This window comes from Mixophyes fleayi, chromosome 3 (genome assembly GCF_038048845.1).
Source record: "Mixophyes fleayi isolate aMixFle1 chromosome 3, aMixFle1.hap1, whole genome shotgun sequence".
In the NCBI taxonomy this organism is placed as follows: Eukaryota; Metazoa; Chordata; class Amphibia; order Anura; family Limnodynastidae; genus Mixophyes; species Mixophyes fleayi.
This window is the reverse complement of record NC_134404.1, coordinates 122,571,019-122,588,914: the sequence shown is the minus strand read 5'-3', so window position 1 is coordinate 122,588,914 and position 17,896 is coordinate 122,571,019. Positions and strand designations below refer to the sequence as shown.

Below are 17,896 nucleotides of genomic sequence, written 5' to 3'. Positions count from 1 at the left end.
GGTGAGAGGAATCATGAGTGCGCAGTGTGGTATGTGACTGGTAACTGTAATTAGGAGAGGTTTCCTGACAAAATAGAGGCGATATATTGTTTGATTGTGTGAATATACAGTAAAATATTAAATCAGGGAGTGGCTAGAGGTGGCTATTTGTGACACCCACCATACACAAAGTTATAGTAACAAAAGAAAGAAAATGTGAAATGGGACCACCTTAGAATATGTTTATTAATAAAATTAAAAGTTTAAAAAGAAGAATTTAAAGGACCATGGCTCAGATTTTGCTCCGGGGCCCAGTAAGCTCTAGCTCCATTACTGAGGAACAAGGAAGGTGGAGTGGCAGGGGCAATGGCCCTGGATACTGTGGCGGTGAATGCGCTGTGGGCTGCCCATGACCGGATTCATTGAGATGGACATAGAAAGCCGGTCTCATTCTGGACACTATGTACTGTATGCTGGATTCTTCAAGAGGCTAGCTGCTAGACAATCACACAGTGGTACATCAGATGAGAGGCATGAGTTTTTAGAATATAATGGATAGCAACAAAGCAAAATGGATTTTTTTATATACAATTTTATGTCCTTGTTTCAGCTTTCTGTGCTGCAGAGTCTCTATTTTCTTTTACTTTTCATACCCTTGCCATGTGCGTTCATGTTTGGCACACCAGGATACCACTTGCTGTATTCATCTCTCCCCCTCGTGTTCCATATCCCATATGCTCTTTTCTCCACAAAAGTGAAAATAAAAGTCAAAGTTTGAAAAACAATAAAACATTTGTTTTTATTAACACATAAAAGGGGGTTGGGTTGCCAAATTTCTACTCACCCTAGGAGCCATTCTTCTTGCTACTGCCCCGTCGCCAGGGGAGGCCAGATGGGCTTTTGGTTTTAGAACATGGTATGTTAAGTGATACTGGAGGGTTATCGTTTTTTTACATTTTAATTACCAGTATTTGCCATAACATTATGGAAAAATGTATTTGCTCATGTCACTTACAGAGTGACAAATACAAATGAGAAGAATTCAGTACTCATAGGGGCTGATTCAATTAAAAGATGTGCCACGACATGCCTCCGCAATGGTCGAGAAGGCACTTTGTGTATATCAACATGGCAGATGTGTTCTTGAACCCCATAGAGGTGCGCAGTTGAGGTGCCGTAGTACCTGGAAATGCGCGCAGCCAGACATCGCAGGGATGTCCGGTGGCACGTTGCCTTGAATCAGCCTAAATGTATCTTATAACCACAAATACAGACTGTAAATATTTACGCACCTAGGAAAAATATCAAAGACAACACTTTTAATAAACTTTAAACGTGATTAAGGAAGAAGAATAGCGTATATATTTTAAGAACAATTTCCCTATAAACAAAGACAGATTTGGTCTTGAAATTGTTTAGCTTTGCATGCAGCACATCGCACTTTTTTTTGCTGATGCTACATGTAGGATTTCTGAAGTCAGCATGTTCCTGAATAACGTATATACGTTGGAACCTGTCAAACATTTCCAGAATGGCTCAATGCAGCAACTACTTGACCTCCCAACAAGCCATCGGCAGATTTCAAGGTCAGAGAGCACCCTGGTTGGTTTATAATTTGCAATCAATTCAAGTCACTGAAGCACTATGAATGTAAGATTATAGACCATAAAATGTCTATGCATATAAAAGGAGATGGTTTTAGTAATAATTTACAACAGCACTGAAAAGGTTAAATCTACATTCTGAAGCACGGTTAACTATGGTATGTAAAGTCAAGGCCATACATAGCACAGTCCACACAGAATAATAGTTTTGCAGTCACAATTAATGTTTGGATTGACCTCTGAATAAAAACAAAACAGGTATAGACCTAAAAATAAAACCGACGTAAACATAAAATAGATGTATTGACAATAGTGTTGCTTGGTGAATGGGGAAATATACATAACCTGTGAATGAGGCAGTTGACCAGAGCATCAATGTAAAAAAAAAACTATAGTTAAAAACAGATAGAAAATTAAGCAAAAATAAACTGTCTTACTCTTGTTTTCTTGTTTCTTTTTTCTGTATTTCCTCCCTTTGGAATAACATTAATAGACTGTAAACATGCAAAAAATTGAATTAATAAATGCTACTACAAAAAAAAAAAAAAAAGGGTAATAAGCCCACAAAAAAAACATTAATGTGTACCGCACCACAGATTATGTAGATTGTTTTAGTTTTTTTTTTATATAATTTTTCTGAGGTTTTCATACATCAAAACTGCACGAAAATGCTGATGTGTGTTATAATAATGCAGTAACTCTTCTTGTCATTAAAGTAGTGTGGATCAATGTACACATACCTATTACAAAATGCCAGACTTGACAGCTAAACAAAAAAATGCAATGCACGGTGGAAAGCATTCATTAATATATCAATTTGCTGTCAGTTTTATACACTTAAGGAAATGTAATCCTCCTCACTGTAATACTCTGGTTAATCTCTCTAAGCTATTATTGTATGTAGAAGACTTTACAGTGTTAGCTTTGCATGACCCATTTTCTTTGGTCAGCACACCTACCTCACTAAGTGAAAAGCAATGCTATAAAGCTGGGAGAGCTTTGCTCAACAAAAGTCAGATATATAAACTAGAAAGAAATTGGATCACTACTTGCCGAAACTCGCTGTGCGAACATCAATCACAAGTGTACATAGCTAAATGCTGCGGTTATTAGAATATAGTAGATACTATATGAAAGCAAGCTAGTATTTGAGCACTATTGCACACATTCTAGTAATTGTACTCCCTTGCACCTCATTAGGTCTCATCTCACTTAGGGACTAACTGATGCCACTGGGATGATATAAACAGGTTGCCCGGCAACTACAATACACAAGTTTCAACATGAATTAGTGTTCTATAACCAGAAAGTTAGACAGCTTCTGAGATATTCATAAATCAGAATAAACATTCATCAGACTAGTATGTACACATACAATAAACATATACCTTAGATGATTTAACAGCTAGTGTCATTTATTTAGAAAACAAAAAGTATAGGAGAAATAGCAAATGCTAAAGCACCCGGTTCCCTCCTTCAAGCTTTTCCCACACACATGGGAATGACTATGGTATATTGTTATCTTAATGTACATCCATCTGTGCAGCTATCCACTGAAGAAGCAGCTACAATTCTCCTGACAAATCAAATGTGCTAAATTGTCAAGACTGGAGAACTGCAGGTGGTTCAGTTCCCTCTGGTAAGTTCTCCTTCAGACCAAATAAACAGAGGTGGTCTCACTAACTAGTGCAAGAAAAAACAAACATGTTCCTGCTACCCAGGGTGAGGCACAATACACTGGACAGTAGGCAATCACATGTATCATACAGTAGTTAATGAGGAAAATGTACTTCAACATCACCTCCATTTCCAATGTACTACCATGGACTCATCTTGTGTTTGGAGATGTAACCAGACCTGAACAGCCTACTAGTGACTGCTCACTGCTACTTTAACAATAAAGCAGAAATTATACACAAAACAGGAGTAAGAAGCAGTCACAGGTCTGGAATTCTCACATACAGTTGGAACGCTTTCCTTATTGGCAATTTTTTACTCCTTACTGTTGAGTACCAGCTGTATCATTCTACATGTTGCTATTGAAATTCAATGAAGAGAAAGGAGATATCATGAATCTGACTCGGTTAAAAGATATAAATTAATAACGAAAAAAAATTCACAGCCTGTTTATAAACTAAAATGAAAGTTATTCTGATTTTGAGATTGATTTATAAAGTTTTATGTCCCTCTTTGTTAATGCAGCTCTGGTATCTGTGACATTATTAGCATTATACTTTGTGAAAATCAAAATAGCATATACTGTTGCTATATGAAAAGACTTACAACATAATAACAGGAAAACCAAGCCGATCTCCTACATTACAAGGGTCGCCAACATGACGTATTGCTTATATATCCTATATCTTTTTGTACCGTTAAGGCCATGTTAACATCTTTACATATGACATAGCTGCCCTGTTTAGGTGTTTTTCATGCATTAAGCAGGATTCTATTAAACTAAACAAAAAAAACAAAAAACCCCACAAGTATGTTAATGCATTTAATATAGAACCTGTCAAGTCACCATCGTTCCCTATTTACTTTCATGTACTGATCATTTTCTTACTTTAGAACAACCCCAGAAAAATCTGGATACCATGGCAATCTGAAATGCCAATATGACACTAGATCCAAGTACAGCAGAGTCTTTTAGTTCTTAGTACTGGGATAATTTGCTTTTATTTTTGCTTTTAAAATCCTCTGAGACCTAGAATACCGACAAGCTCCATAAGTCCTGTTCACTATTTAATCCCCACTTTCCCAGTAGACACAGATGAACAAACTACTCTGTAGCTAGACATATACTAATATTGCATATTTCCTGCTGCTATTCATAGCTGTGTTGTGCTCTAATATTATACCAGCAAAGAGACATGTCATAGTTAAATATATCAATAGTGACGAGAAACCAAGACAATTTTCTCATGCTCTTTAATTTTGTTCAGCAGGGAAATTCAATATTATCAGTCTCTAACCAATAAAAAATGACAGGGCTGGAGAAGTGGAAAAAGAATAAAGATCTAGTATGAAAAGCATTTTTATCACGCAGTAAATTTCCCTGATTTGACCAAATTTATAGAGGGAACACTTAGAAATAGGGACTGCTTTACATAAAAAAAAAAAAAAAAAAGTAAAAGAAATATAATATAAATATATATATATATATATATATATATATATATATATATATATATACATACATACACATATTATATTTGACGTCAATGACGCTAAAAACATTTCACATTTATTACCATAAATGGCAAGCATTTTTCTTTAAAAAAAATTAAATGCGTGTAATTTGGGCCTATAGACATATTCAGAAACATCTCTTGTTGACTGAGTGTAGGCACGCTCTGCAAGTTAAAGAAAGACATGGGGAGGGGTGGGGAGGGGAGGGAAGCGCAGCAGCGATTTTTAAAGCGGGGGGGCGGCGATTTTTAAAGGGGGGGGGGGCGGCGATTTTCACACTGTGCCTAGGGCGCCAAGGACCCTAGCACCGGCGCTGTTAGAGATGCCCAAAGCTTGAATTGGACGCTGCTGCGTGCGCTCTACTATTTAAGATATATTATATTTCTACCTTTGATCTATTTGGTGAAGTACAACACAGTGTTTATAAGGTTTTCCTTGATGCATTGTATAGTAGATTGATAAAAGGAAAATCCAACCATCATAGATTGGATAGCAATAGACAAATTTGGTCAATTCTAAATTTGTATGCAAATATATGGAATCCACCTAAATCCTTCAGCTGAACTCTCTTCTGTTCATTAGGCCATTTCTTTCATGTGCTTTTACCAGAGTTATCCTGTAATATTATCCCTAACTACACAATATAAATCGTGTAGCATTTCATAACAATGAAATCACTAGATGTGAAGCATGGGGGTAGAGTAAACTGAGCTGATGCAATGAAAGATTAAGTGGTGGAACAAACACATCATTTTCTTACTGCAAATGGTAAAAAAAAAACATAAGCCACAAAATATGAACACTTATGAATATATGTTACATACATGTAATGTGGGCCACACATGCAGATTTTGGTTTGGTCACTTTTGACTAAACTGGAAAACTACTAGAAAATGTGTGGTATCAGAAAAACAGTTTTGCCAAAAATAAATTTTAATAAATGAACCATGAATCTATTCAGGTAGTGACTATACACACTCATTGGACCTCCTTTGTGAAATCATTCCAGCAGATCGCCTCATGTATGAACCTGACCAGAATAACTGCAGTAAAGAGTGACTAAAGCAGACCACACATCACCCCCCACCAACACCCGATGCACCATACGGCACATTTCCAGAGAATAGGAAGATATTGTTTTCCAGTAAATTGTTGTCAGCTCTTAATGTAGAGATATGTGCCACATCCACTGGCTGTCCTCTTGAGTATTACTGGCTGTCTCCGACATCTGACAGCTTGGTTCTTACGATGGCCTAAAAGATATTTCCTTTTTATGACACTGCAACGTCTTTACTCACAATACTCGCTGAGTTCTGACATGAATAAGTGTTCTGTATGTGACAGAACTTTAATGTCGTAGCTTAGGTTCAAGTTGTTTTTTGAGAGAAATTGCAACTGCCGGCCGTGAGACAAATCTGTGACAATTTCAGAGAAACCCTTCTGACACGTACCTTGCCATGTTAGACACTAATTGCTGGTTTTCAACAAATATATAATATGTGGAGGGAGCAATGGTTGTGGATATGTCACAAAACCATTACAGTGTTATCTCTTTACCTAAAACACAAAGAACAGACAGCTCTATAAATGGCTGTATTGTTGGACCACATTGAGGTCCACCTGTAAGCAGTAGCAGCAAGGCGGTGGGGAAGGCTAGTATGAAATAAATATAGAGTTTTGAATTCACCTTGAGAACATTTCAAAATACACAAACCATAAATACAGCCAGTTAGAGTGTATCTAACAAACTCTCCCGTAGTCCAAATTTGGGCTCCTCTCTCTGCCAGCACCTATATTTGTCCTAGTTCCCTACAGAATCCAACATTTCCTCCTCACCTTTAGATTGGCTAGACGCAAGTATTTAAAAGAAAAAATAGGATGCATTTCTATAATAAATATGTTTATGGTTCAAATATTATAAAAACATCCGCTTTCATTAAAGCTGGTGACACAAAATGCTTTGGAGGGCCACTTCGGGCACGAATGCTTCCAGCTAGACAGCCCTATTGTAGATCATTGTGCCACAACATTGTTCCAGTAATCAACTGAACTTATGATGCTTTCTGAATTAAACATGCATGTCATATGAATAAGTGACATATATTGCACGAATCCAAGAGAAACCCATATTAGGTAATTTGGCATAGAAAACTCTGCTTTAAAAAAAAGAAAAGAAAAAAAAAAAAAGCCATAAATCCGCAGTGTTGAAGTCATACTGAGGCCATCCTGTGCTGTCTGGCAACACACTGGGTGATGGGTATATTTTCAAAATGGAATGAAACACATAAAGAGGAGGCTCATGTATCATGGAGATAATGAGCCTGCTTCATAGCCATGGATACTGCCCCCAGCTGACTGCAAATGAGAGCTAGAGCTTAACACAGTCATACATCTTTCACTAGGCAGAAATGGAGATTTAATCTAAACTAGACTAGAAAATAAGTTAGTGATACAAATCAAAATAATATTCATGATCATTAATGGTCCATTAAGCCAAAACAGCGCTGTTATCTCCTGAATATTTGACAAATGCCAATATGCAAGAATTTATTTTTCTGTAACTTACAGAGGTATGCCACTCGCAGATGGGAAGTCCCACACACACAAAACAATAACATACCCTCTCTGCCTAATACATAAAAGTGAAAATAAATGAGGCTAAACTGTGCAACAAGAATAGTTCAAAACTAAAGCTTACAAATAATTCTTATAAAAGAACTCCAGACAGAAGAAAAAAAAAAAGTAGAAAATTATATATTTTTTAAAAAAAATTGACTAGTATAGGGTTTCCCAAACCCACTCCTCAGGGCTCCCCCAACAGTGCAGGTTTTCTGGATCACATGTGACATAATTAGGACCACCTGTGGATCTGTTACAATGTGTCAGCCAGTAATGAATACACCTGTGCGCCAGCAAGGAGATATGGAAAACCTGCACTGTTCCGGAGCCCTGAGGACTGGGTTTGGGAAACCCTGCATTATATACTAGTCACTAGTATATAATGCATGGTTCCCATTCCAGCCAGGTAATACAAGCTGAGAAATAGGATTGGTACAAAGCATAGGGTCATATAGTGCCATATACAGCAAATACATTTTGGCCCTTTACAAGCGTTATTCAACCATGGGGATGATCATAGTGTGCTGCCCAAGTACATACTACATGGATAGCACTTTGCCATTTCAGCAGCGTTTGTGTGGTCAGCTTTCACATTGTACAACATTAGGTGCTTCTACATGAACAGTAAAGACCATAGAGACCAATATCCCATAAGTCACGCAGCACTACCCATGCGGAAAACCTGAGGTCAGTGAAAAGAGGTGAACAAGTCATTGGACCACAGCTGGACATATTTAGTGAAATGTAGGACCAGGTTCTTGTAAGTAGTCAGGACAAAATGCACATTTATTGACATCAATATAAATTACTACCAAAAGTTAGGCACTAGCAGCAATTGGCATTGGCTATCTGGCTTTTGCAATTTATCCAGCCCTGAAGTAGAAACACAGATTTACTTTAGTATTTTAACATGTTTCCACATACATTGTGTTACAACCCCCATATGTTCTGGTTCTCCCCAAAGAAACCTCATATTTATTTGTTTTGGAGGGAAAGTTGTAAAATTTAAAGGGTAGAATGTTCAGCTTATATAATAGACTTCTGTAGAACCCAAATTATCAGGACTAACCACAACAGGTTTATAGAATAGGGTTACTGGATTTGGCATCCAAAAAAGTATTAAGGGAGGGCGTTTATAAACAAAGAAAAAAAAAGTCATAAAACTCACGTGTGTGTGAATGATGGGCCCCTCTGGCATATACTTTTTTTTTTTTTCACACTGAAAATTAAATATGTAGCCTGTATGTTTAGAACAAACTAAATAAAAGTCTCTAGGGCAAACTAAAAAACTGATAGAGAACAAAGCAGTAGATGCCAAATTAATTATCTTCCATCAGGTATAGGGACAAGATGTAAAAGAATTTCCCATTCACCAGACACCTCTTTTGACTGACCCAAACATGGGAAACACCTAAGGATGGGAAATTTGTTTCCACTGTCATGTTCTGGTTCTGTGAAGGAGAATACAGTAAGTATAAAATTTTTAAGTTTCCCCATTCACCTCCACATGCCAGCGGGCACCAATAGGACCTACCAAATCAGTCATGATTGTACAAAGCTCTTGGTACAGACCATGCCTGTGAAATAACTATGAACCTGCTCAGGAATCTGACAAGTATTTCAGATATCAGGAAATAAAGGAGGTCAGGGCTTGAAGGTCAAGCTGTATTCAGTGAAATATCAATCATGTTCTGACAACAGAATGATATTGCAGAATATTGCAGAACCCTGCATGTGTGGAGATGATCTCAGTAACTCAATGGTGAAGGTAAAAATAATGAGAATTTTCACTCCAATTTTATACTGGAAGGATAGTAGACTAGCCCAGATCTGCAGAAGACTTTCTATATTATGTTGCATTGGGTCACCATCTTTAAGACAGACATAAGTAATCAATTTGCTACATAAAAGACTATAAGACACCCCAAATATTTTTTCTCTCACACCACAAACTAAAATTGTTCATGGTGTCCTGGCTCAAATGAGTCTTCTAACTCTAAATCCCATTACACATGATGCACTTAAATATTACACTTGTAAATAACAGTCACAGATTACACAGCTCTTTACAGAGAATATGTGATCATTCACATCCCTGCCTCACTGGAGCTTACAATCTATATTCCCTACCACACAACATAACACTAGGGATAAATTTATACTTTTATTTGGACTGTCAGAGAAACCAGAGTACACAGAAGAAACTCACACGAACAAGGAGAGAACTACACACAGATAGTGCTCTGGTTGGATTTCAACCTATGACCCCAGCACTGTGAGGCAGCAATGATACAGTTCTAATTTACTACATTGAGCATTGTGTATCACACTGTTCTGCATTTGCAATAAGGATTTATTGTGCAAACACATTTTACCTTGTGTTACATAGGTCTGCTTACCTAGTAGCATTTGTAGATCCAGGAATTAAAGTGCAGCTGTTTAAAAGCACACATTACTTACTATGTCATTTACCCTGTCATAGGGCTCCCTTCAGGGAACAGATACAATTCAGGGTCAAACTGGGGGCTTCAATTAGAGGATAGAGACTGATTACTTCATTGAAAACGGTACTGTGAGAAATATTAAGTCTTGATGCCAGGGACAGGCAAAAAGATTGAGGAGATCTTATGACTCTCAGCATTAGAAGGGGCCTGGCCTATGCCAGTTGGGTGGTAATTAACCCACTGGTGTATGCTGCAAAGTGAAGGTGAATAGTAATTACAATGAGTAAGGTATATTTTGAATAGCCTTTAAACAGGCCTACACATTTAGTTGTAAAACACAGTAGCTAGTTGGTTACAATACAACATAGGAGAATGGAGTGGCATTTTAAAAGTAATAGACTAAGGGGTATATTTACTAAACTCTGGGTTTGAAAAAGTGGAGATGTTGCCTATAGCAACCAATCAGATTCTAGTTATTTAATTAGTACATTCTACACAATGACAGCTAGAATATGATTGGTTGCTATAGGCAACATCTCCACTTTTTCAAACCCGCAGTTTAGTAAATATACCCCTATGCATGTTAACACTGTGTTTGATGTATATTACTTACATCAATGGTCAAAGTGGGCTGGTATACAGTGGGATGCCATACCGATACTTCTTTTACTGCCTTCATTGTATAAGTCTCATTTTTCATTCAATTACGTCTTCCATACTGCCACCGAATTACATAATAAAAAATGCGTCTAAAGTTTCCATGCGGCATTCAGTGTGGTCAAACACTTCCTGACAAGTGCTTTGCTAAGCATTTAGCCAGCAATAAATGAACCTATGGTTTTAACCCTTCTGAGCACTACAGGACATGTCAAAATGGACGCAAAGTGAATCTAATATGCTTGTCAGAAAGTGTATTTGTGCCCTCTAACATATTTTTTAGGACAGTCAAAGGGCACTTAAGAATGCGTGTTAAAAAAACACTCTTTGTGTATGTGGACTTACAGCCTGAAACAACCATTTTTTATAATAACCAAATGAATTCCCTTTATATAGCATCATAACCTGTTTATTGGAAAAAGTTTAGTACTATTGATCTGTAGTGACAAAAAAGTTTCAGAAAGATTATACAATCACAAGAGCATCTTCTGCCGATCTGTAACAGCAGACAACTCTCATTCCCACAGAAGGGAAAGTTACAGGCGTTGATTACTTGCAACAGAACAGAAGGTTAAGGGATCTTTCAAATCACATCCGCACAAACCCTGCCACTTCCTATGAGAAAGATGACAGACACTTTTAATTGTTTTGACAATCAATTACAGAGCAGAGCTAGGATATCCACGCATGTGGCCTGGATGACCCACTTTTCTAAAAGGATACTATAAATATGAAAGATAAAAAGGCAGTTATCTGTCCACAAAATTCAATTTACAGTATACATGTTATAAATGAAATATATGTGCTAAGAGCAATAATAACAAGATCAAATAAAGTTATGACTGATGTATTCACCACTGTCTGCTTAACACAAAAAGTATGTGTGAAATGGAGGCTAAAACTTGTGATTTCTAGTGTGTTCAGCAATTTGGCTTATTACCAACAGACAGCAGAATTATCTGAGGGGTGATGCAACTGTGGCATACAGACATTATACACTAGCTCAATTACATGTTAAGACTTATTTATACAAGGTGCAGCAAATACTTTCCTCCTCATTTACATTAACCCATGCTGCGATCTCATTAAACACACACAACTGTGTGTTAACAAGTGTGTAAATATGCAAGCAGAAGTAAGGCATCCTCTAAATAAATGAGCACTGCAGTGACATTGCATATTCACTGATCTTTACAAAGACATTGGATGTAACAAGTTAAATAAGTTGTCTGGGATTGGCATAACTGCTTCTGTCAATTGCCACAATAAAAAAGTAAATACAGAAAAGTTATATTGGAATACAGTGTAGCAGATTATATATAAACAGGTTATAAACCGAGTCACTTTTCAGGCCTGGAAAAAAAAAATGTTAACACTCAGCAATTCACACAGTCTATGAGTAAATATACCACACCTTAGCTTGCAGGTATGATTATTCTGAAAAAGGTGTGTGCAGACAGTCCAAGGCTCTAGAGTACAGCCAGGCCAACGTCATTTACAAAAATACAGTGAAACACCTACAAAAGGTAGTTTCTTGGTGTGCATTTGTATGTTTTGTTTCAAAAGTAACAAATAAAATGTTCAAGCTCTCATAATATTGACATAGCTATTTCCTCATTATATGTAATGTTGCTTCCATCATACCAGCAGGTAACACAGAAAGCCCAGGATACCTCATTGCATGACATCATTTCACTTTAAACGTATAGTTCAAAATAATGAGTTGCTGTCAGATTGATCATAATACTGTAACCCTTCACGTCACGATCAGCTGATGTACCTACATTATGTGTAACAATTACTGGGAGAAGCCACGTCAATCACATACAATTTACAATGAGATGTTCAACATGGAACGTATGACTTCTGCTAAGACAATCGTGCAATAACGTGCGAACTGCATCTACCACAGAGATGCATGTGTGTAACATTTCTCCCTGTTATAAATTAGTATGTGACACTCAATTGGTAATTGCTTTTTACAATTACAAATAATCAGTAGATTTAGCTCATTTTCATTCACATTAAACCAGGTGTATTAGAATATGCATGCAGTCACTTGTGTGAGACATGACATAATGATGATCGACACCACCGGCTGTTAATATACGTACGATACTGTGCCACACGAAGTGATCGAATATACAACAAATAAAAATGCACTGAAATAGGCATTCATGTATGTGGCTTGGTCACCTACACATGATAATCCCGTATTGAACTATTGCATGGATGACCAGCTGCTCCCATATTATCGCGTATAGTACATGTGTTGATCAGCTGCTCCAACCAAATGCATATATAATCCACATTAACAGACAGCTTGGACAGGATGGTGTGTGGATCCCTAGCAATGTGCTACCGTAATATAGGCTCCTATGTTGAACACAAACACACAAGGTGCTGCTTTTTACCTAGCATGGAGAAGATGAAGTCTTTAGCCGTGTGGATCTCCAGGGCTCTCTGGTCATCATATTCCCGCTGATCGTGCTTGTTAAATTCCTGGATGAGTTTGTTTAATTCTTCTATCCGTGCTCCGGACCTGAAATCCAGCTCTGGTGAGGCAGGTTTGCTGCCTCCCCCAATGGTGCCTGGCTTGGTGGGGATGGGAGCCGCCATCTTCAGTTCCACAGGCAGCAAGATTATATGAGAGCAGCCCTGGCTCCTTCCTTCCCCTCCCTGGGACAGTGGGAGACGGCTCTGTGTGTGTGTATATGTGTGTGTATGTGAGTGTGTGGTGCAGCAGGTCTGTGGCTCGGCGGCTCCCAGATCTGCTTCTGCACAAACTAGAAACAATGTGACACTGAGCGTCTGTGAGATCATTCAACAAGCTGCACACAACTTAACCCCTCGTCTCCCACTGGGGTCTCTAAACGACTGCTGCCATCTAGAATCGACAGAGCCTCCCTACATTGAGAGGCATTCTGAGGTGAAAATATACAGTGTTTGTTATTTATACATCAACTAAACCAGATTTGTATGTTTGGTTTTGTGTACATACATTTTTTTTTAAAACTATAGCAGGTGTATGTATACCCCTTAACTGGACAGATGTTCTATTATTGTTCTACACCAGATGGCCCAAAGTACATGCTTTCTGTTAGCCTCAGTAAAAGTAACAGTATAAAACATCAGGTGTAGGGTGTGTAGGCAGTATGTTGCAAGATCTATATTTTAACCATCACAGTAGCATTCAAAGGACTAGACACAAATGAGCAGGGCCATCTTTTCCATTGGGCACGATGGGCAGCTGCCCGGGGGCCCCACGGGCAAGGGGGCCCCATAGGCACGGCTCTTAATTAAAATAAATAATTCTGCAAAAGAAAAAAACCTGCAAAAAAAACCTACAAGGGTCACTGAGCAAGTACATCTATCTATCTATCTCTATATATCTATATCTGTATCTGTATCTGTATACATCTATATATCTATATCTATCTCTAGGGGCCCCGGTGCACTGCTTTGCCCGGGGGCCCTTAATGTTGTTAAGATGGCCCTGCAAATGAGCACACATTGTGACTGGGTTTCAGTTCTTGTTTTTCTTTTTACATGGAAAATTTACCATGCAAAAGATTTATAGTATGCAAAAGAGGAACATTTTGATTTGTGGTATGATAAGCAGAAGCTAGTGCTATTTTCACTGTTTGATTTGTATTATGGTAAGGAGGAACTTGTGCTGCCTTAATATACATAATACATAAATATATGTTTTTTTTTATATAAATCCTTTTTTCTATGTTTTTTATTTTAATATTAGCCTTCTCACTACTACTCGCTTACTGAATAATGATCAACACCAGCTGCAGCTGAACGGATCAGGAACCATCTGAACTCTAGCTAGGCAGGCATGAAGTGTTTAAAATGTGGTCAGCTGTATCAAAGGAATTATGAGGGAACCTGAGGATCATGTAAAATTAATATTGATAGGTTCTTTTTAAGTAAATATTTGCAATTTGTTTTGTTTGAAAGAAAATCCATTTTCTCTGCTGGCTTCTTAGGTCTCAGAAGGTCATGTATATGTAAGCACAACGATTGGTGAGCAAAATACATCACATCATTGTGGAAAATATTTGATTCAGATGCATTTTCTTTACCAAAAATTACCTCCACATCTGGCTAGTTTGTTTACTCACACCATAGAGTGCTATAGTCCCACAGGTAAGGACAGAAAACCCTTTCAAATGTGACATTTTTATGCAAAATCCCCAATGTTTACTGACATATTATTGAGAAATGTGTAATAATGGCTTCACATCTTAAGGGTGTAGAAAATGAGGACTGCCTTATTTTCCATGCTCATGAATACTGCAGGGGGTGATAATGTCTGTATCCTGATTAGTCTCAAGTGTATGTTATATTTTTAATTTTTACTGACTGCTACATTTACTTTACTGTCAGATGAAAATTTGACTCATTGTTTCTACTGAGAGTTGGCAATCTCAGCAGGCCTCACTTCCCTGCTTCGGCCCTGCCTCTAAAGGTACACCATAACCTATTTGTTTTTGAGAGCCAAAGAAATAAGAGTGCCGCCACGTGGTAACTCTCAGAATTGATGGTAGCTTTGAAAAGCTGAGCTGCAGTCCTGTCTGCTTTTCTAGCAGAGACAGTTTTGTTTTTTTGAATACAGTACACCTGTCCCTAATTTGATGGATATTTATCAGGAAAAACAATAGTAAGGTGTAATTTTTAGATATCAAATTTTATTTTCATCTCTCACCAAAAAATACTACATGCCCATCATAACTTCCAACTCCACTGCACATTAATTCATAATATGACCCTCAAGCCTAATAAATCCCATTCAGTGGGGCATATTCAATTGTTGGTGTTCCAGCCAAAATTAACGTGCCATGTGCACTATTACCGTCATTACGGTAATAGTGCGCGTAAATACCGGTATTATGGTACCTTTCTCGCTGGATTTCAGCTCCCGGCTCAGGGAGCTGCGAGCTGAAATCCGGCTTACTCTTACCGTAATACCGAAAACCGCGGACAATTGAATATGCCCCAATGTGACTCAGGTGGCCACATCAAGATAAGGTTAAAGAGCATCTTTGAGCAAATCTTTATGCGACTTCATGCTAGATGCGCCAGTCATCATCATCATCATCAACTTTCTATTGATGACTGAAATCTTAATGTTTATAAAAATAAATAAATACCTACAAGAAATGTTATAACTAAATGGTAGTGATGTAACAAGTTATATTTTATTAGCAGTAGCCAGTATTCAATTATAACAATTATACTTTTATAATACCCTATTAAATATCTATTATTTTCTGTTCTAGAATAACTTTAAAATCATGTATGACTAACTTAAAAGCAAGTAAAGCAAATATTAGCACAGATAACATAACCTTTTTAGTTGTAAAGTGCTACGGAATTTGCTGGCGCTATATAAATAAATGCAATGGTCCTATTATAATAAGCGTGGCACCATGTTCAAGGTTTGCTAGTGGTGGGCAATAGATGGACAATGAAAGTGGTCACATGCAGCAATATTGACCAGAGTAAGCCCCTCTCTTTTGTTCTCCTTTTCGTGACTGTGATGGTTCATTCACACAGCCTCAGTCAGTTGTGGCAGTTGTGGGCAACAGATGACCTGGGTGCTGTTTGTGCATGGACAGCGTAAGCCACGGGTGCAGCCTAGTAGGCTCCCCTTCCTCCCTTGGAAGTGGTGCCCCTCCCTCAGGCATTGCAACACCAGCCATACTGCTTCTTACCTGGGATGGCAGGAAGTGGGTGTTGCATCTTCTGCTCCTCAGCCTGGGAGTGTGGCACATGGCTGTGACATCATAGTAAAGCGCCACATTCCCAGCATAGCACTGACATGGAGGAGCAGAAGCTGAAAACTTCACATAAGAAGTATTGTAAGAAGCTGCTATCTTCTTCTCCATAATGTCAGTGACTTGTGCTCCGTGCGTGGGTAACATGGATGCACTAAGAACACTAAATAATTGACATTATGAGCGCAAATTATTGCTTTGTTTCATTGAGCATGGAAAGCAGAGTTTCACAAAACCCTACATCTGTAGAGGTAAAACAGGGGCGTTCAAGAGCAACTGAAGTACAGTAATGGGTTGCACATGTTAGTGCTGATAACCACAAGTGCCAATGTGATCTGGCAGTCATGGGTGTACCGGCACTTGTATTTCTCAAAGCACCAGCATACCCAAGTAATTTATGGCCAACAGTGCTTGCTTGAATCACTAGTGCCACATTTTAAAACACTACTTATTTACATTTTACCATAATTACACAAACACCCTCAGCACAGGGTCGTTTGGATTTTGTGGGGGGAACTACATGATATTAGTCCCTTGCAGTAACGGTAACCAGCCTGGGCTGTGCACTGTTGCTTGGTTCACTTTTTGGAGGGGAAGGGGTGCACTCAGGGCCCTCTTAAGAACCTCTTGGGCCCCCGGGCACAGCAGTGCATCGGGGCCCCTATATATACAAAAATAAAAAAATAATGATTATATATATGGGCCCTGCAGCCCAGGGGGGCCCGTCGGAGGCAGGAAAAAGAAAACCCTGAAAAAAATAAAGAAAATACTTACCGTGCTGTCAGCTGGCGATCCGGCTCCCTCCCTGGTCTCCTCCTCCGTCGCGCTCTGCAATGGATGTCGGGCAGGCGTGATGACGTCATGCCCGACATGCACTGCCAGCGCGACGGAGGAGGAGACCAGGGAGGGAGCCGGATCGCCAGCTGACAGCACGGTAAGTATTTTCTTCTTTTTTTCAGGGTTTTCTTTTTTTTCCTGCCTCCGGAGGGCCCCCCTGGGCTGCAGGGCCCCCGGGCACCTGCCCAGCGTGCCCAATGGGAAAGACGGCCCTGGGTGCACTCTGCTTTATGTAGGTTTTTATTTATTTTTATACACATTAAAATTCCAGTCATCATCAGATTTCTATTGATGACTGTAATTTTAATGTGTATAAAAATAAATACCTCCATAAAATAGCATGCACCTGGCGCATCTAGCATGAAGTCACATAAGGATATGCTTAAAGTGTATCTTGATGCTCTTTAAACTTATCTTCATGCACCCAACTTCTAACACACTATTTTGAGTTGCACGTAATATAACATAAAATATATCCTAGCAAGAGCATTAGTTTGCAGCCCGCATTTTACTCCTTTATCTTCATTTTCTCAAAGCTCACATTTATTACGCTGCAGTAACCAGTGATAGAGTTTATTGTTGGGACACAGTATATTTCTGAAACTTGCTACCTGGTACTGCTGCAGCATTACCTGTAGTAGTATGGGGCTGGGGTAATATTAAATACTTTAATTTCATGGTGGTCTTCCTGTCCAAAGTAATGTCGGATAGAGACAAGTCAGATTACTGCTCTTTATCCTAGTATTTGGGGGCCTTGTTTGCCCTCGTCTGGTGC

General features: G+C 38.5%; 1 protein-coding gene across 1 annotated transcript in view; it reads right to left on the bottom strand.

The window, feature by feature from the left end:
- The window catches only part of MB21D2 (Mab-21 domain containing 2), a 95,333-nt gene extending 81,992 nt beyond the window's left edge, over nt 1-13,341 (bottom strand). Inside the window, exon 1 of the mRNA XM_075202285.1 lies at nt 12,910-13,341. Coding sequence (XP_075058386.1) covers nt 12,910-13,318 — 409 coding nt within the window. The 5' untranslated portion in view covers nt 13,319-13,341. The remainder of the gene's footprint in view (nt 1-12,909) is intronic.
- Nucleotides 13,342-17,896: the final 4,555 nt, after the last annotated feature.